At 38.3% G+C, this 21,195-nt stretch overlaps 1 protein-coding gene across 5 annotated transcripts in view; it reads right to left on the bottom strand.

The window, feature by feature from the left end:
• Nucleotides 1–21,195, bottom strand: part of LOC308495563 (integrator complex subunit 6-like) — a 58,433-nt gene that overhangs the window by 17,257 nt on the left and 19,981 nt on the right. For 4 of the 5 annotated variants that reach the window (XM_081044044.1, XM_081044045.1, XM_081044042.1 and 1 more), the window contains exons 3-9: nucleotides 16,642–16,791; nucleotides 15,742–15,831; nucleotides 15,330–15,513; nucleotides 14,954–15,082; nucleotides 12,745–12,908; nucleotides 8,915–9,067; nucleotides 5,273–5,405 (exon numbers count right to left, since the gene is read on the bottom strand). In XM_081044044.1, the coding sequence (XP_080900170.1) occupies nucleotides 5,273–5,405; nucleotides 8,915–9,067; nucleotides 12,745–12,908; nucleotides 14,954–15,082; nucleotides 15,330–15,513; nucleotides 15,742–15,831; nucleotides 16,642–16,791 (1,003 nt within the window). Of the gene's footprint in view, nucleotides 1–5,272; nucleotides 5,406–8,914; nucleotides 9,068–12,744; nucleotides 12,909–14,084; nucleotides 14,183–14,953; nucleotides 15,083–15,329; nucleotides 15,514–15,741; nucleotides 15,832–16,641; nucleotides 16,792–21,195 lie in introns of those variants that run through there. The other variant, XM_081044046.1, reaches the window with a different exon arrangement.

Genomic DNA, 21,195 nt, shown 5'->3' on the forward strand with positions numbered 1-21,195 from the left:
AGAAAAGCCAGGAAATAGATATTTGAAGCCAAAGGGCAGAATGGGAACTAAGTCAAGGATGGGATGGCCCTGAAATGAATGTGTGGGGTTAGGGAAGGGGAAGGAATCAAAGATGCCTCTAGGGTCTCTGGTTTGAGATGTTTGCAAAGGGATGGTGATGCTCTAGACAGGGTTGGATTCTCAGTGTTGTAGGTTAAGGAGGACCAGGAACAAATGCCACATATGTATCCCTGGTGACAGAAGACGTTTCAAGAGAGAAGGGGAACTTGGTATTTGGGTAATAGACTGACACAGACTAAGAGGTGACCAGGAAGACCATGTCAGGACTTGACCTTAATAGTACTAGGGAGTCTGGGAATGTGGAAACTTAGGCACAAAAGGTTTTAGGCAAAGGAAGAACTGAATGCTTCCTCTTGACCATTATGTCCACATCTGACTTCTGTTACCTGCACGACTGGCAAAGACCAGGTTTAGAGGGTGGGTCTCGCTATTGTAAAGTGCTATACATCTTAATTTCTAAAGAGAGACCAGCTACTCTAGTTATGGACGTTTTCATCTAGTAATAATTTGGAAGGCAGGCTGAGTTTAGAGCAAAGATGAGATACTGGAATTCAGCCCATAATAGTTCTAGAGAACGTTCCCACTGCGGTGTGGTAATGAGACCACCTCCATCCCTTTGATGTCAGTGGAAACCATGTGGGGAGGAGTAACAAAGAACTCTTACTTCTCCATGGCAGGGAGGTATCCTCCTAGTGAGGATCCAGAACTCCTACCCCTACACAGCAATAACAAGGAGCTCTTTCTTTGTGGGTATCAACAGAGGCCAACTGGGGAACCTGGACTTCAACCCCCTACTGGCACTATTGAGGCAGTACCTCAAAATCTCTGCCAGAGGAGTGTGAGAGAAAGCAAGCTAAAATAGGTTTAAATTAAGATCCAGAGACTCATAATATTGAAAATGTACAGGTCTCAATTGAAAATCACTCATCATAGCAAGAAGATCTCAAAACAAATTCAAAATGATAATCAAGAGACACCAATACTGGAGCGGCCGGATGGCTCAGTTGGATCGAGCACGAGCTCTCAACAATAGGGTTGCCTGTTCGATTTCCATATGGGCCAGTGAGCTGCACCCTCCACAGCTAGATTAAAGGATAACTCCCTGGAGAAAAACACTGTCCTCCAATATTCCCCAGTAAAATTTATTTAAAAAAAAAAAAGACACCAACATTGAAATAACAGATATATTTAAAATACTCAATAAAGATTTAAAAACCCCATCATAACAAAAACTGTTTTAACAAGCAATTATACAAAGGCTTGAAACAGGTGAAAAAATAAAAAGCCTCAGCAGAGAGTGAGAAGTAGAAGATATAAAGAAGAACCAAATGGAAATCTTAGAACTCATCAATAAAATAACCAAAATAAAAAGCTCAATGGGTGGGTTCTAAAGCAGAATGGAGGGGATAAAGGAAATAGTAAATTGGAAAATAGAACAATAGAAATCACCCAATCTGAAGAACAGAAAATAGAAGCCCTCAAAATGAGCATATTTATGATTCTCAAATTTTCCCCATTCCATTGGTTTCCTTTTTCACTCTGTTGACTGTGTCCTTTGATGTACAAAAGGTTTTAAGTTTGATGTAGTCCCACATGTTGATTTTTGCTTCTGTTGTCTGTGCTTTTGGTATCATCTCTCTATTTTTATTTCTTACAACTGCATATGAATCTACAATTCTCTCAAAATAAAAAGTGTACTTAAAATGGAAAAAATACTACTACTCCCTATAGTTGTGAAAACTGAGGTCATGAAGGTATATTTCAGAAAAAGGGATAAATAAATCCACAAAACACAAGTATTTTTTGTAGGTAGTCTTATCAATCCCAAACATAGCTTATATATTACATCAGTGACAATCACCTTTTAGCGGATATTTTTAGATTAGACTAAGAAATAAAGTAGCTGGCTATACAGAAAAATCATGTTAATATATTTCTGATGGCCCATTCTTAACCTTAACTTGAAACATTTTAAAAGAATTGTTTTTTCGGTACATTTATACATATAGTATTCATAGCACTAAAAATCTTGTGCTTTTAATAACTATATTAAAATTCAGTATGATGTAGTCCTATTTGTTTATTTTCTCTTTTGTTTCCCTTGCCTGAGGAGCTATATCAGGAAAAAAAAAAGAGCATTGTCAGAGAGTTTACAGCCTATGTTTTCTTCCAGGCGTTTTATGGTTTCAGGTCTTACGTTTAAACTTTTAATCCATTTTGAGTTTATTCTTCTATATGGTGGAAGAAGGTGGTCCAGTTTCATTTTTTTTCATGTATCTGTCCAGGTCTCCCAGCACCATTTACTAAAGAGACTGTCTTTACTTCATTGTATATTCTTGCCTCCATTGTTATAGATTAATTGGCCATATAGGTGAGGGTTTATTTTTGGGCTTTCTATTCTGTTCCATTGATCTATGTGTCTGTTTTCATGCCAGTGCCACACTGTTTGGATTACTATAGCCTTGTACTATAGTTTAATATCAGTTATTGTGATACACCCAACTTGGTTCTTTCTCAAGATTGCCGTGGCTATTTGGGGTCTTTTGTGGTTCCATATAAATTTTAGGATTACTTGTTCTAGTTCTGTAAAAATGACATTGGTATTTTGACAGGGATTGCACTGAATCTATAGATTACTTTGAGTAGTATGGACATTTTAACGATGTTAATTCTTCCTATCCATGAGCACCGTACATGCTTCCGTTTATTTGTATCTTCTCCAATTTCTTTCTTCAATGCCTTATAATGTTCTAAGTACAGGTCTTTTACCTCTCTGGTTAAATTTATTTCTAGGTATTTCATCTTTTTTAATGCAATTGTAAATGGGATTTAAAAAAAACACCTCTCTCTCTAATTGTTCGTTATTAGTGTATAAAAATGCAACCAATTTCTGAATACTAATTTTGTATCCTGCTACTTTACTGAATTCATTTATCAGTCTAATAGTTCTTTGGTGGAATCTTTGGGGTTCTCTAGTTATAAGACCTGAAACCATCAAACTCCTAGAAGAAAACATAGGCCGTAAACTCTCCGATATTGCTCTTGGTAACATTTTTCTGGATATATCACCTCAGGCAAGGGAAACAAAAGAAAAAATAAACGAATGGGACTGCATCAAACTAAAATGTTTTTGTTTTTGCACAGCAAAGGAAACCATCAACAAAATGAAAAGACAATCTACCAAATGGGAGAAGACATTCGCCAATGATACATCCAATAAGAGTTAATATACAAAATTTATAAAGAACTCATACAACTTAACACCAACATAACAAAACAACCCAATTAAAAAATGGGCATAGGAACTGAATAGACAATTCTCCAAAGAGGACATACAGATGGCCAACAGATATATGAAAAGATGCTCAATATCATTAATCATCAGATAAATGCAAATTAAAACCACAACGAGATACCACCTCACTCCTGTCAGAATGGCCATCATCAATAAATCAACAAACAAGTGTTGGCAAGGATGTGGAGAAAAGGGAACCCTCGTTCACTCTTGGTTGGACTGCAAATTGGTGCAGTCACATGAAAAACTGTTTGGAGGTTCTTCAAAAACTTAAAAATAAAACTACCATATGACCCAGCAATTCGACTGTTGGATTACCTGAAAAAACCCAAGACACTAATTCAAAAAGATATATGCACGCCTATGCTCATTGTAGCATTGTTTACAATAGCCAAGATATGGAAGCAACCTAAGCATTCACTGATAAACAATTGGATGAAGAAGAACATATACCGGGGGTGCCAAAAAATGTATACAAGTAGACACTTTGGTCAACGTTGCTCAAGCAGTAGTTTGCAATAATCACAAGTGTCTGGACGCTGATGGTAACCACTTTGAGCACCTCTTGTCATTGCAGAAGTCAAATGTGACTTGTATTCATCTTTTGTTATTGGTATATGTTGAGTATCACAATTTTAATACAGTTTTTCTTTCTTAAAATGTGTATACATTTTTGGCACCCTCTGTATACTATGGAATATTACTTGGACATAAAAAAGAATGAAATCTTACCATTTATGACAACATGGCTGGACCTAGAGGGCATATGCTAAGTGAAATAAGCCAGACCGAGAAAGATAAATAACATATGATCTCACTTATATGTGGAATCTAAAAGAAACCAAACAAACTGACAAAACAAAACAAAAACAGACTCATAGAAACAGAAAGCAGAGGGATAGTTACCAGAAGGGAGGTGTAGAGGAATGGGTGAAAAAGTGAAGAGATTAAGAAACACAAATTTGCAGTTACAAAATAGTCATGGGGATGTAGGGTATAGCATAAAGCATAGAGTCAATAACATTGTAATAACTATGTATGGTGTCAGTTGAGTTCTAGATTTATCAGGGGGATCACTTCATGAGTTACATAAATGTCTAACCACTATGCTGTACACCTGAAACTAATATAATATTGAATGTCAACTGTAATGAAAAAAATTAAAATTAAAAAACAAACTCAGTAAAGGTTTGGTCCTTTTTGCAAAAAATTAAGAAACCCCACCAAATAAAAATATTCACAACTTTACAACTAGAAGGATACCACGTGGTATTATATTACTTTAAACAGATAAGGCTCTTTGAGAAAAAAAAAATCTCTACACACATTTTCGATGATATCTGAGTAATAGCCTCTGGAGTTGTTCCTTTTAGAATTTGGACATGGAAAGCACAACTTCTACAACTATAGCTATTGCAAAGTTTACTCTTGTACCTATTACCTTAACTTGCTACCCTGCCTAAAACAGATGCCTCAAGAGCATTGAATACTCTTTTGTGAGGAATGGCTGTGAGCCAATACCTGCACAGAAGCCCTATTTTCTGAAAAAATCCATCAGATATTTGAAGCATTAATCCCAATCAATGGTACTTGTTGGCCCAAGCTGGTGTAGAAAAAAGTCAAATACACTTAAAACTGAGGGTGAGGGGGCGGGGTGACAGTATTGGAGCTTGCAACCTGCAGAACTGTATAAGGATCACATACCTGAGGTTAAGTATCTTTTCTATTTTATGTAAAAACAAAAAGAAAACAACACAGAAAACAGTATGCAAATTCTATCCTTCCAAAGTAGCTTTTAGACTTTTATCTACCTCGGTATCAATTACTCTGACTACAGTTAAAGTGCTTGGTCCATCATGCATATTTTTGTTTTTTGTTGTATTTTAAAGATGATTAAATAGCACATACTTGACTTACCTAAAAGAGGGAGTAAAACTGGGTAGTTGTATGGCATCACAAAGAGGTTTACACAAGTTAAAGTCATACTGGCTTTTAAATAACCAAATGGATATCCAAGTTCATTGTATTTTGCACTGCTAGTAACAAACACCTGAGAAGAATATTAAGTGATATTCAGTTATGACAATAAGGATTTTATGTGAAACCAAACTCACAGCAACATTCCATAGCCACGTCTATGGCATAATTTAATTGTAATTTAAAAACGGGAATAGTGCTTTTAACCTATGGTTATGTCAAATATATCGTAGTATATAAGAATGTTCAGATTGCAATTCTTTTATAAAGTATATTAAGAAATGAAACTGTACTGTGCAGTAACCATTTGAGATGGCAGGCTACAATGATACCCAAATATTTACTTGATTAGCACAATGTAAAATAAGACTGAAATACCACTAAGCAATACCAGTTGTTAAAATGAATTGACTTCTTAAAAGAACAAGTGACTGGAGTAAAGATTTTTAGGAAAATGGAACATGGCTCCATGCTTGAAGCACACCATTACAAAAACAAAGCCCATTTAAAGGATTATGCTAATACTCTTCTTGTGTACTACTATTAAATCTTGCTCTCTACTTCTCTTTGATGGCCCATTCCCCTAGCCACCTACTCATTTTTCATCCAATAAGTATTTACTGAATAGCCTATTATAAGCCAGGCACTGGTGCTAATTATTTTAAGGCAGCAAGGAGATGCTTTGGATGACTCTGGAAGACATTTATCTTGTAAATTACACCGATAGAGAAAACATTCAATAACAACTAAAACATTTAATCTTTATTCCATGTGACTGTCACCTTATTCCTCACTGATATTCCTGATTTAATGTATACTATATTGTCAGGTCCCATATACTTGATGTGCTGTATGGAGTCCTCTAGCTACAATGTTTTCTCTGTGTCTCATGAGTTCTTCAACAGGATCATTTAAGACAAAAGGCAAACCCTGACGGTGAACAGAATCCATTTACTTTGCTAATTCTCAGTACCAGAAGTATCGCCTACCAGTTCACTAAATTCTTGCTATATTTAGTTATAGCTAAGAATATATTTTTGCTATGTAATTTCTGACTCCACAAACGAATGAGTTATACTAAAACATGAACTATCTACATTTCATGTCTTAATTTGAATCTTAGTATAAACAGACAACTAATGAAACATGTTGGATTTCCCCCATCTTCTCAGTGTGTATGAGAGCAGAGGGGGAAAATTCATCATAAAGATAAAAAAAAAGTAACATACAGCCATCAAGGATCAGACGTATGATTCCGATGAAAGGAAAAGCACTGATTTTGTTCCTCTCTCACTCCCTTTCCCTCTCTTCCCCTCCCTCCCTTCCTACTTTCCTTCCTTCTTTCCCATAAGTCCCTTGAGTTTTTCCAATTTCCTTATCACCTGCAGATTCATAGAATTTAGGGGTTCAAAGAGATCATTAGAGACCGACTAGTCTAGAAAAAGTAGGTGTCTGGTCCAAGAGCACATAGTTGGTGGCAGAGCTAGGGTTAGAAGCCAGTCTCCATTATGATTTTGCCAAATTTCCTGGCTCCTGGTTCATCTTATTCTTTTTCACTCCCACTAACTCATTGTATTAAAACTACTCTAAACCAAAGTAACCTAAGGTACAGGAGAAAGGCATATGGCATATTTGAGTGGTGGTGCAGGAAGCAAGGGCAGGATTTCTTAAGTGGAAAAGACTTACAAGGAATGTACTATATAGAAAAGAGAGTTTATTTTAGGGGAAAAGTATAATTTGTAATTTTATTTGTTTTCGTTGCAAAAGTTTTTCAACCAATAAATTCAAACCTCCTATCTTGACTTTAAGTTAGCATTCTATTAACCACATCTCTACATTTCTAGTACATTTTTGGTGTATTTTATTGAAATGTAAAAATACATTTAAAAAGTGCATGAATTATAAGTATATAGCTCAATAAAAGATCACAAAGCGGGGGACCGCCATCTTCCAGTAATTCACCAAAATGACCAACACAAAGGAAAAGAGGAGAGGCTCCTGCTCTATGTTCTCTAGGACTTTTAGAAAACATGGTGCTGTTCCTTTGGCCCCATACATGTGAATCTACAAGAAAGGTGATATTGTAGTCATCACAGGAATGGGCACTGTTCAAAAATGAATGCCTCACAAATGTTTCTGTGGCAAAACTGGAAGGGTCTACAATGTTACCCAGCATGCAGTTGGCATTGTGGTAAACAAGTTAAGGGCAAGATCTTTGCCAAGAGAATTATTGTACGTATTGAGCATATTAAACACTCTAAGAGCCAAGACAGCTTCCTGAAAAGAGTGAAGGAAAATGATCAAAAAAGGAAGGAAGCCAAAGAGAAAGGTACCTGGCTTCAACTGAAACACCGGCCTGCCCCACTCAGAGAAGCACACTTTGTGAGAACCAGGGGAAAGGAGCCTGAGCTGCTGGAACCCATTCCCTATGAATTCATAGCATAAGTGTAAAAAAATAAAAGACCTCTGTACTGTTAAAAAAAAATCGCAAAGTGAATGCACACTTGTAATCAGCAAACAGATCAAGAAATAGAACATGACCAAAAATCCCCTTATGTCCTTTTCTGGTCACCACTCCACATCCCTGAGAGAAACCACTATCCTGACAGTAAGCTTTACCTCTTTTTAAACGTCTATAAAGTAAAATCATATGATATGTGATTTTTTATGTTTGGCTTCTTTTGTTCAACATTACATTCATGAGATTGTTCTGTTTCTTGCACGTTTACATCCTTGCTTTAAGCCTGTTTCTCTTTTTTCTACCAATTTTAGCATCTTTGGAGAATTCAAGTAGCTTAAAGACAGCTAGTAGCAATTACCTCACATTTTAGGATGACAGTCTGAAAGTGTTCCTTGTGTAAATAGAAACTAACAATTACTGACTGCTATGTGGTACTGTAGTTTAGAAATAGAACAAACATCATAACAATATAGGACTTCCTCATTACAGCCAAATAAAAAGGCTGTGACTGCCATATCTGGATTTTTACAAATTAAAATCCAAAGGTGAGTCTATAACAAGTCAGCAAGCCCTTCCAGCTGAAGGTTCATAGAAGAGGCGGTAGATGTGCATTTGCTTTGTCCAAGTAAATGCCACACTACACACAACAGTGTGTTTGGTACTACAAGTAGAGTCTGGCTACATTACTCGAATACAGAAAATAGTTTCAGGGCTTATGGCTTTTTGTCAAAAATATCTTGTACTTCCAATCTGTCAAGTTCACACTAAGGGCTGAGAAGCTTACTTCAGCTGCAGAAGCCGTAGTTGAATAGAATTACATCCCTTAGGTTAGGGATTCTTAACCTGGGCTCCCTGGACAAGCTTCAGGGGAATCCTCCAAGTCCTCAAATACACAGGTTTCATCAGGTTTCACTGCCTTAAATGGCAATGTACAGTAGGTTAATGTTCCTATCAGTGTGAAATTATTTGCTTGGCCCTGTTGTTTTTTGATAGCATTTTTTGAGAAACATTATTACCAGATTCAGCTTAATTATCCTCAAATTAACCTCTGAAACTTCCTAAAACAATTTCCAGATCCCAGAATGGTTACAGATATTTGTCTAACAGGTGAAAATAAGTACCTGCCAGCAGGTATGGGGAGACTTTCGTTCCAGGATGTACTGAGTTAAGGGTGAAGGTTCAAGTTCGTATTTGTCAAAGGGAAGTTTGTCTATTACCATTGGTTCACAATCTACACAGGAGAACTTCACAACAGGATGAGATGTTCGTGGAGGCTAAAAAACAAGAGGGGGAAATATGGTCCATTACCAAGTGAGCTTATATTTCTAACAAGTCTGCAATCACTTTTACATCTTTAAAACCATCACTGAGATACGGACTAGTGTTTTAAGAAACAGAGCTCCTGATCTCTAGGTATCACCAATGGCTTGATCGGGGGAGGGCACTTAGATTCTTCATCTCAACCATCCCTTGGCAATGGGAAGAGGAAAGGTAAATTATACCACTCGTAACTACAATTTCAGTGAAGTAAAAAATAAAACTGCTTTGAATATGCTTCAGAAGTCATTAATTAAGCTCTGCAGGATGAACCCGGGATTTTAGATCCACTTTGTCACCTCCAAGCGTCATCTGCCCTTCATTCCTTTGTACCATGAGGTGACAGACACTGTGAGAGAAGAAGAAATCCATGAAACTTTCTAAGGAGATAATGACAGAGCTAGAGCCACTAACAAGCAAGATGAAAAATTGTGAAGGTACGGGAAGGGCAAGATAGAGAACCAGTCACAACTCCAGAGCCCAGCAGATTTTTTTTCCAGTTTAATTTTCCCAGCATTGGTCACACCCACATGTTTGCCTTGAAAGGCTAGAGCTGGGGATGCATCTGGCTGGGCTGCAAAGGCCTGTGTGCCTGGGGTGCCAGAGCAGGTTGATATAGCAGCCATTTTATTGACAGGTGTAGTTTGTTGGAATGGAGAACATCAGAGAGAGAAATGGTGGCAGCAAGGGCAATACGGAGAGATAAGGAGTTAGGACAAGTCCCAGGGACAAGGGTGGGGCATGGCTCTGCCTATTCTTGCTGAGAGATCTGTAAGGCCAATATGAATGTGACAAAATATTTCTGTTTCCTTTATAAAAGGGAAAAAACCTTTTGACTTACCTTTATGACTTACAAACCTACAAGATATTTTGGGAGCTGAGAAAAATAGCCCTCAAGTGTGCTTTTAAAGCTAAAGGCATGGTCATATGAGCTATGTGTGAGTTACTTGGAATTTCTTTATTCCAGTTTTTCCTGATTTTAAGTTTAATTAAACTTGAGAACTATTTCTGGCTTATTAGATTTAAATCTATAAGAAAGCAATAAAGACATGAGTGAAGCCCTGTCATGGGCAATAATGAAGTAATTTCGTAACTAAAACATTCATTCTGGGGTTTGAAGGGGCTGAGAGTAACTGGGCACTGAGATTTGACAAGTGTACCACCTGGGAGCCCTGAGGGAAGGAGGGAAAGATTTACCCTCACCCACAGCAGGGGCTGAAAATGGTTCTTCAGTTGTACCTTCAGGCCTTTCGTGGCCATTCCTGGAAAAAATGCAGGAGCCTAAAAATAGTAATCCAGGAAAAAATGCAGTTCATGTCAGAAATTTCTAAAACTTAGACAGACTACAGATTAGCTGAACCAGGAAGATGCTAAACTGAAGAAGTAGTGATCTTTTTGTGCCCCTCCCCCTCTCTTGGGGGGAGGTAGGAATATGAAAGGGAGACTGGGTTTCATGTAATTTCCCTAATTACTAGACACGAGCCCTCCCCCTAAAAAAGCCAATTCCTCTGGTACTAGGAACAACTACAATATCAAACCCTCTTTTACCAAATGCCCTGAACAAAAGACAAGTCCTTGCTTAGAGATCACTTTTTAAATATTGCTTAATTACCCATCATTTAAAGGTGCATTGACAAGGGACACAAGTCCATTGATTCCAAAAAGATAAAAAGCAGGTCTACAAAGTCCCACTGGTTGTTTAATGACTTCCTAGGAGGAAGTAAAATGACGTATTTTGAATGTTTCAAAATCTATACAAAGTGCAGACCAAGTTCGAATTTCTTGAGGATGTACGAGGTGTGATCACAAAATACGGTGAATGTTTAAATAAAACAAATTATTACAATAAAAGACACACTGTCATTAATCCCCCTCAAAACACTCCCTCTTGCCTCGAACACGCTTATCTCATTGTTCGTGCAACTTTCTGAAGCAGTTCTGGAAGTCCTCTTTCTTGAGTGTCTTTAGTTGTGCTGTCGTGGCTGCCTCGATGTCCAGAATCGATTCAAAATATTTACCTTTCTTGGTCACTTTGACTTTGAGGAAGAGCCAGAAGTCGCACGGTGCAGGGCTGGTGAATAAGGTGGATGAGGACACACCGTAATGTTTTTATTTCACAGAAATTGCCATACCAGAAGTGATGTGCCACACGGAGCCATTCCGTTGTGATCACAGAATACGGTGAATGCTGCTGCAGAGTGCCATCCAATGGGAAGGCAGGGATCTTCAACACGGGAAGCAACGTGTCAAACCTTAGTAACTGTGTGACAAGTTTCAACTTGTTCGGTGCAGTCAGTTGGGTGCGAGCTATGGTCGAGAGAAGGTGTCGCGCAGGGTGTCAGGTGGGGTCTCTGCTCCCGCTCCCCACATAAGAACGCAGGATATGGTGAAGCCAAAAAGGAACACCCACGGAGCTGTAGGTAGGGGAGTCATACCACTATATGCTTGCTGGCGGCTGAATTGGAGACACAGGAAGCAGGAGCCACACTGTTCGCAACCCTCACTACACCACTTGCAGGCTCAGCCACCATCTTCTTGCTAGCCCCCATTTTCTGCTAGCGTAGCCATGGCAGTTATATTAGTGGCCGATGGCTCACTGGTTACAGCTGACGGCCAACTAGCCACAGCTGATGGCCATCCAATCACAGGTGACAGCCGTTTACTACCTGAGCCAGCACCTTTCTATGTGAGGCCGAGAGCCTGGAAACTGCTTTCTGGGGCTCTGTCCCCACAGAAGGTGTGTTTTAAAGTGTGCCGTAAGTCATCCTCCATCATGACAATGCTCCGTGGCACTCATCCCTTTTGGTATACGGCAGTTCTGTCAAATAAAAACATCACGGTGTATCTTCATCCACCTTATTCACTGGATCTGGCACCGTGCAACTTCTGGCTCTGCCCCAAAGTCAAAATGATTCAGGACATCAAGGCAACCACGACGGTGCAACTAAAGACACTCACAAAAGAGGACTTCCAGAACTGCTTCAGAAAGGGGCAAGAATGATGGGATAAGTGTGTTCAAAGCGAGAAGTATTTTGAGGGGGATTAATGGCAATGTGTCTTTTACTGTAATAAATTTTTTTAAATTTAAACATTCACCATATTGTTTGATCACATCCTGTACATGAAAATCAATGCTGCACATCTTAGATATTGTGTATACCATGTGAATCAAGTCAGCCGCTCTGAAATAAAACCAAGTCACAGATTGCAACAGCATCCAAAATAACAATGCTTTAACATCCAAAGAAGGCAGTTCAAGTGGTAAAGGCAACTGAAAGAAAGAATGCCAGAATAGAAAGGAAGTCTTCTCTTGTTTTTAGGTACTGTGTTTCCCTGAAAATAAGACCTAGCTGGACAATCAGCTCTAATGTGTCTTTTGGAGCAAAAATTATATTATATAAGACTTATAGTAAAATAAGACCGGGTCTTATATTAATTTTTGCTCCAAAAGACGCATTAGAGCTGATTGTCCAGCTAGGTTTTATTTTTGGAAGACCTTATTTTGGAAACACGGTACAAGCTAGACTTCTGGCAAGAGATAGAAGACATGGCTTAAAGCCTCAAGCTTTTAAAAAAGGTTTACTGTAATCAGTAAATCCAGAATGATGTTTACCTTTTGTTTTATGTTACTTACTAGTGAAGGTAAATTCTGATCTGGCCAAAAAGATTCTGGAATTGGCCAATGTCCAACAGGAACACCAGTTTTAGAGTTAGGTCGTACATAAATGAGCTTATGACAACTATGCCATGGTTGAGCAACAAATGAATTGCTTGGCCTAGATGAATCCATAAAAACATCTAAAAGTTAAATAAAAGACAGACAAAAGCATGAATTTCTTTTCACAGCTGCTGATCTTCTTGTACACATTTTTCAGCTGAAAGCAAAGTACAAAACAAAACCAAAACAGTGATTCATGAAAAATAGTGACTCTAGTAGGATTTTTTTAATGTTCTCCCTAGCAACTCTTTTCATCTAATCCATCCCTTCTAATCCAACATCCCACCCACCCCCATTCTTAATTATGAACAAAATATGCAGACTACGGGAAACTATTGTAAAATTGGTTTTAAATTTTCTGAGATTTAGATACATAAACACACCAAACCACTAGTTATTTTTCCAAATTAGGCAAATAAAATTGTTCATTCCCTGGTATTGTTTTACAGTTTTGGAATCTGACAAAATAGGTCATAAATTCCATTTAGATTTTCTTTTAATTCGCAATTAGATGACAAAAGAATTCTTTACTAAACAGTTGACTCAATGACCACAAAGGCAAAATAAAAACTATCCAGATTTATTTAAAGGTAGAAGCAATGCTGACAATACAACCTATGTATATAGTTAGGGGACAGAACACAAAGCAAATGCATCAAGTTTATTGTGGACTGATTCATTATAGTTTCCCCATCACCATTAAAATTGCAGGAAAACTGCGCATTGCATAATGCTGCATCATGTATCCCACATGCATTTTAATTATTTAAGTTAGCATATTTCACTTGTCCCCCAAAATAAGGCAAGGCAGAGTTCGATGTAATCATTCATTAGTCTAAATCATATTAGTAAAATATTTGTTTTAATGATTTGAGTGTCATTTTTTTAAATTACAGGTCATTTGATTTACTTATTAAGCATTCATTTCAGCAAGTAACTACTTCAGACCAGGAGATTTATTGGGGTCTATGGAGCTCTAGGAAATACATGTAATGGCTTCAGGGGAACAAGAAACCCCTCATGAAGTTGAGCTCACAGTTCTGGGGATGTGCATTCTTTTGAGAAGGGTGTTCCTAGCTTTCATCAGAATCTGGAAGGTTAACAACTCTGGCCAAAGGGGAAATGCAGCTAGAAAGAAAATCTGAGCTATTTACATGATACCAAATCCAACAGGTCTTCAGCATGAAAGTTCCCAGTTCATGTTAAGGTAATAAACACAAAATTGTGGATTGAGAAGTCAATAGTTAGTTAGCAATAGAATATGTCCTTCCTTTACAATTAACTTAATTTAAAATAGGCTTTCAGGTCTCAGTCTTCTCTGGCGGGTGTTCTTAAGCTGGAGTCCAAGAAACCCCTGAAATTAAACATAACATTGTATGTGTGTAGCCCGTGTCCATTTTTCTAGGGAGTGGGGCCTCTACTTTTCCAACAGTTTCTCAAAGGGTTCCAGGAACTAAACAGCAAAAAGGTGAGTGAGTAACCACAGATCCACTGCTTCAGTCAGAAATCTGTGTTTTTCTGCCCCCTTTGCTTCTCTAGGCAGCTACCACTGACTGTGGCTGCGGCAAATAAAATGTATCAATCAGATTAGACAAGCACTGTGCTAATGATGGAGTGTAGATACACATGTGTTTATGTGTGTGAACTGACAAGAACTGAGGAGATGCAATAGCTTAGAACAGCGCTCTGAGGAAGCCTGGCGATACAGGTATCCGTTGAGGGAGAAGTCCCTTCTATACAAAAGTAGCTCTGCTTTCATCTAGTTTAAGATGTTGAACTTTCAGAAAAATCTCATGTGAAGAAAAAAAGTTCTGCAGTTAAAAAGTGGGAAGTACTGGCATAGGGTCTTACAGAATACTAGCAGTTCCTGCATAAACATTCACAAACTCTTGCTGACGTGTGGTAACAAACACAAGATTTTATAAAAATAGTTTGGCACATTTGGCGCTCACAAGACCAAAACCGGTAATGAATAAATGGTAGTTGATTGGATGAATGCCTGTAACCATTTGAAAGCATGTGGACAATGAAGACCATGTCCATTAAGATTAATTTAATGTTTTTCCAATCTCAGATCATTCTCCCATGTAACACTATAGGGTGAAAACAAAGTTATCTACTGTACCTTCTCCAATAGGAAGTGGATCTGGTCCCGTTTTTTCAAAGTTAATAACTACACCACTCTGAACTTTTTGAACTAGAGATTCTAAACACTGATTCAACATCCTTTGTGTTCTAACACAGTAGGAGCGACCTATACCAGAAGGGAAAACAAATAGTACAAATTCAATCAAATAAAATACTATTTCACAATACAAGCACTTGAAACCCTAAAATACAACTTGAAATAATAACTACATTGGCAGCAAACATCACGCTAATGATGAGCTTAAGCAGCAGCATTACAAGATTCTGAAGTAAAGGCTAGAGATGGCATTTAAGAAAAACTAACCACTGCTGTCCCGAATTCTTCCTTTAAAAATATTAAATACTGCCAATACCTCCAGTGACTTCACACATCTGTGCGATGGCAGATTCATCAGTTGGTACACTCCCTAATTGCTCTGGTTCAGTTGAAGCCAATCCAGGCAAACGCAACACCAGGGCAAATAACCTTTGATCCCAACGAAAAGGTTCTTTGGTTAGTTCACTTCCAGGCAGAGGCGAATTCAAAGGAAGATGAAGCTGATAAGGCAAAATGTGAAGAGTTTCGTCAGAACAACCCATACAAAAATGAAGAATTAAAGGATTCACTTTTCTTTCATTTTACTCAATAAAATGAAGCAATCTTTCAAGGATCACCAAGATGGAAAGTTTGATTAAACTTATTTTTAACTAGAAATGTATGCCTCCCACAGAAATAGCTGCATGTTCTCTGCTATTTAAATGAAAAATTTTAAAATGAAATCTCACCTCTTCTTGAACACCAGCCGTACTTGTTAACTTGTTTCCATCTGTGATGGTAATTAAAATAGATGGTTCTAAAAAAAATGGATTTCTCCCCTAAAATACATTTAAAAAGTATTAGAGCCATGTAAAGTAATAATATTGTATTTAAACTTTTACATTTGCCTTGCCAGTGATCTCCCAAGTGTGTGATATAATTTGCCTGGATAAATAAGAAGGAAAAGATTAGGGGCTGAATGGAGGGGGATCAAAATAACAATCCCTGAAGAGGTAACATTCAGAATAAACTGAGGAATTGTTATAATTCAGGAACTCCCAAACTGTAACATCCAAATACTCCTCTCCCTCTGCTTTGCAAGTAATCATTAAGAAGAGATATTAAAGAGACTATAATGGCAGCATCATGCACACTCGTGAATCCATTCTCCGGAGTCAAAATCCTGGCACAGATGGGGACACTAGTGACTTATTCTCTGCAACCTGGAGAGTGACTCTGGTTATTGTGAGCACAGTTATGACAATAGGAAAGGACAACGGTAGCAGCAGCAAATGCTATTTTGCCTTCCTCTCATTCTTAGAGCTTTTTCATTGAATTGGGAGGGATGAGGGAGTTAAGTTTCTCTTCAATTGTCTTGTTCCAATATTTCTCAGCAATTTATTAATCCCATTCTCAGATATCTGATGATCTGATGGGTGGGCAATTTTAACTATTTTAGGATCATGTCACATATAAGACCCCCCCAAAAGAGGGATTAAAATATACATATTCTATATATTTAAAAGATATGTGGGCCTCTTTTTGAAAGTTATGAAAAATAGCAGAAAACTTGTTAACCATGCCCAATTTTAAATTCTTACCCCGAGTCACCAAAATAAATTAGCTGTACTCACTCAAAATTTTTTTACCTGTCCATAATTGTCTATTCCAGATATTAATCTATTGAGATTTAATAAATCAAATGAGGATCTTAGAGCCTGACCAAGAGTAGTCAGTCCAGAAGCCTGAAGATTTTTCAGTTCACTCATGAATGTTGCGTGGTTTTCCTTCCAACCAGCCTGAAAAGCAAACATTTACAAAGAAATTCCCGATTACACAATGAACAATACATAAAGTACAAGCAACCACTAAACAGCAAGTATCAAACCTCTAACAACTGAAGAGTTCCTTAATCTAATTCTATTCTATATCTCAACTGATTACGTGAAAGTACAGCAAGCAGTCAGTTTCAGAAAGATCTGCCAGCATTAATGATCAAGAGCAAAGATGCAAATAGCGCATCTATGCATCACGGCTGGAGGGCTTTGGTGCAAGAAGTCCAGTTTTCTATTCAGGCTCAATCACACCTACCAAAACACCTCAGTGTCATCTTAGGTTGACACTGATGATGATCATAGAGTAAGGGGTAGAGGAAGGAGTAATTTTTTAAAATGCATTGTCCTTGATAGAAACAATTAGCTACTGGGAATCTGATTTACAGTAACTTTCCTAACCAAGATTCTCCGCCCCACCCCCCCGAACAATATTTTCACTTGAAACAAGAATAACAGGGGAATTATAGGAATAGAGCCACAACTATTTGGAGACAACCCTTCTGGCATCTTCAAGCATTCAGAAAGCCCCAAATCTAGAATAAGGAGAAAAAGAAAAGAAGCTAAAAAGTTTTGGCAAAGAAGCAGCATCCCCTAAGCACCCCAGGCATCTATAAGCAGCAGCAAAGAACCAAAGACACAAGGTCAACAGCCAACATGTTGTGATTGAATGGTCTGTAGAATAGAAGGAAAGAATCATGTTGACTGGTCAGTGATGGCTATAAAAACAAAGCGGCACAAAATGCCAAGAAGAGAAGCCAAAAGAAGAAAATGGCAGCTAACAGTAGGTCACAGAGTAGGCCAGCAAGACAGACAGCAGACAGTACAGCTTGGCAACTTGGTGGGACAAACAGCCACCTGAGTCTTGGTAGCCCTGCGGGCAGCAGTGACATTCTGAATGCTGAAATCATACAGATCAGGCCAGTATAGCTGGAGGTGGAAAGCAAGAGTAAATAATACAGAGAAAAGCCACATGATTTAAATTTCATGTGTAGCTGAAGGCATATCGTCCATTATACATACAACTATAGCAAACACCATCTTTCTAGTTTCAGTTTCCTGGAGCAATTAGGATCAGAATGACTGAGAGGCAGAAAGTGGGAAGATTACCAACTGTACCCTCCCATGAAGTGTATCTACGTGACCTAGAGCAAACCTGTTGGCTCTTAGGACTTAAATTCCATTATCTGAAAATGAAGATGATTAGAAACGAAAAGACGCTGTTTAAGACTGTGCAAGGCTTTGCACGATACAACCCTCAAGAATGCATTCACATTATAATCCATGAGAATGGTGCCCCCTGAGGTTGAACAGTACACAACTTGCATAACCATACAAAGTGAAGGTGGTCCTGGTTAAGATCCATTCCAGTCCAATGAGCTGGGATTCTGTGAAATTAAAGATGTGCTTGGGGCGACCCATTGGCTCAGTTGGTTAGAGCGCAGTGCTCATAACACGAAGGTCGCTGGTTCGATTCCCACATGGGCCAGTGAGCTGCGCCCTCCACAACTAGATTAAAAACAACGACTTGACTTGGAGCTGATGGGTCCTGGAAAAACACATTGTTCCCCAATATTTCCCAATAAAAATTTAAAAAACAAAAAAGATGTGCTTAGTTTTTGTTTGTTTGTTTGTTTTTAATATTCCTAACGTATCCTATAAATCAAAGAATCTAAAGGTAAAATCTTTCCATGTGTTCTTCTGGCCAGATTGTAAATATGACTTTTAGTACATGGGGAAAGTAGAGCATGCGAATAATTCCTTGAGGCCCAAGTAAAATCTTACTAGACTAGACAATTTAAATTTGAGCTAAAAGGAAAGATTATGATTCTAACTGTCCTCCTCAAATACCTAGAAATAACAGCAGGTGATTGCAAATCACACTGAATTCAAAATTTAGCTTTCTTCTTCTTTTAATAAAAAAATGTATTGGGGAAAGGGAACAGGATTTTATTGGAGAACAGTGTGTACTTTCAGGACTTTTTCCAAGTCAAGTTGTTGTCCTTTCAGTCTTAGTTGTGGAGGGCGCAGCTCAACTTCAGGTCCAGTTGCCGTTGCTAGTTGCAGGGGGCGCAGCCCACCATCCCTTGCGGGAGTCGAAGAATTGAATTGGCAACCTTGTGGTTGAGAGCCCACTGGCCCATGTGGGAATCGAACTGGCAGCCTTCGGAGTTAGGATCACAGAGCTCCAACTGCCTGAGCCACCGGGCCGGCCCCCTTAGCTTTCTTCTTTGGGGTAGAAGAGGAAGGTATACAGTTGAGAGGGATAGCATCAATTTATTTCTTTATTTATTCAAAAATTTTTATGGACTAACTATGCTATGTTGGGCAGAATATTACATACTGGGGATATAGACAGGAATCAGCCTTGAGGAATTCCTGCCACCAAAGTATAAGGAATGCAGTTAGGGAGACTGAAAGAACAAATGATCAGAGAGTTAGGGAAGGTTTCTCACAGAAGATAGGGCATTGGAGAAAGCCGAAGGGCATGAAGATCATGGGACTCCCCACACTGAAGTGAGGAGTGGAGGGGGCAGGCCAAAGGAAGAGAACAGAGCTCATAAGAGAATAGGCCTTCCTAGGGAACAGCACGTAATTTGATTATCATTTTTCTGGGTACATGGCAGGAGGCAAGGCTGATAAGTCGGCCTCTGACTGTAACGTGCTTTGTACATTGTGCTCGGTAGTTTGGATTTTGTCTCAGTCCTGGGAATAACTTGAGGTTTTAAATTTGGGGAGTGGCATGATCAGATCTGTATTTTAACAAGATCGTTCTGTTGGGAGTTAGAGAATAAACTGTGGAGGGGAGGGGAGGCTGAAGCTTGAGGCAGGGAAACTTGAAGATTGTTGCAATCTTCATAGCTTATGAGAGAAGTGATGAAAGCCTGCAGTGGGGATGGGCAGGTGGTTGCAGATAAAAGAAGTATTTCAGAAGTGGAGTCATAAGGATTTAGTAGCTGATTAGAAGGATGGGTGAGGGAGAAGGGGCTCACACATTAGGTTGAGGTTTCTGGTTTGGGCAAACCTGTAAATGGTGGGGTCCCTTACCCAGAAACCACTTTATAAAGTTGACTTTTTTTCCAGAGTTACTTCATTTAGCAATCTTATTTCTCACACTGTAAACAGAGTTACATCTACAGCAAATGTTAAGCTCCTGAGAGCCACAAGTTAGTTCAAGGCATGACTAAAGAAAAATTAGTGGACTACGTGTCTTGTTAAAGGGCTGGAATAAGATTTGGGTACCACACCAGAAGCTAAACATTAATGAATGCCAACTATAATTTTATATATATAATGTGATGGTTCAGTGTGAGGTCGGAGGGATAGTGGATGGGGGGAGGGGGGTTCACAGTGTGAAGGATATAAATGATGAACGTCTAAGTATTACCTTGTCTTGTACACCTGAAACTAATAAATAATAAAAAAAAAGATTTGGGTACCACTTAAGCAAGCACACTATAACTCAACAATGTTTAAAATAATGTGTCCTCTGATTGTTAGTAGTCTTACTAATTAATCTGACAGAATAATTACTCTTTAAAATTCCCCTTATAATATGGATTGAAAACATTTTACAAATCATTTCTGCACCTATATTGCTAGTGTTGTATTTTTAGGTCAATTCCAATTCTTTCCAACAAAGTGGACAATACAAGAAATCTGAATGTTTCTCCTATGTCAGTACCACAAAGGATATGGGCTACATTTACTACCCAAAGCAGTGACTTCTTGGTAGCAGTCTAGCTCCTTCAAGAGAAGAACTAAATGCCTCTAAATCTATTCCTCAGAATGCTGAAGGGGAAAAAAAGCCTACAGATTAATTTGAATTAATTAAATTAACTTAGAGAACCTTATTAATATGACAAATTTCTTTCAAAAAGATAATTATGAAGAGCTAATGGGTGAAAGTGTATGTTTCTATTCTTTCTTTATTGCTTAGAGTACATTTTTTCAGAAATGTGAATTCAGGACAGCCCATTTACCTCCTTAATAGTCTTTTCTTTCAAATTATTCCAAAAATATCCTACTCTCATAGTATCAGTAAAAGCCTTTACTCCTGATGATAACTTCCCTACATTATCACGGAGCTTTACAGCTTTCAAAGCACTTCCACACTTCACATTTGCTTAAGACAACCTTATAAAACAGCCATGGTATTGCCATCCTTGTTTTGTTTTAACAAACCAGGAAGAAGTAAGATTTAGGTCTGTCTTGTGTAGGGGGGTGACAGTGGTAGTAAGTCACACTCTACAGTGGCAGTAATACAGTATCCTTTAGCCACACATGGCTACTGAGCACTTGAAACATGGCCAGTCTGACTTGAGATGTGATGTAAGTGTAAAATACACATGGATTTTGAGGACTTGGAAC

The sequence above is a fragment of the Rhinolophus hipposideros genome, assembly GCF_964194185.1.
Source record: "Rhinolophus hipposideros genome assembly, chromosome: X".
Taxonomy (NCBI): Eukaryota; Metazoa; Chordata; class Mammalia; order Chiroptera; family Rhinolophidae; genus Rhinolophus; species Rhinolophus hipposideros.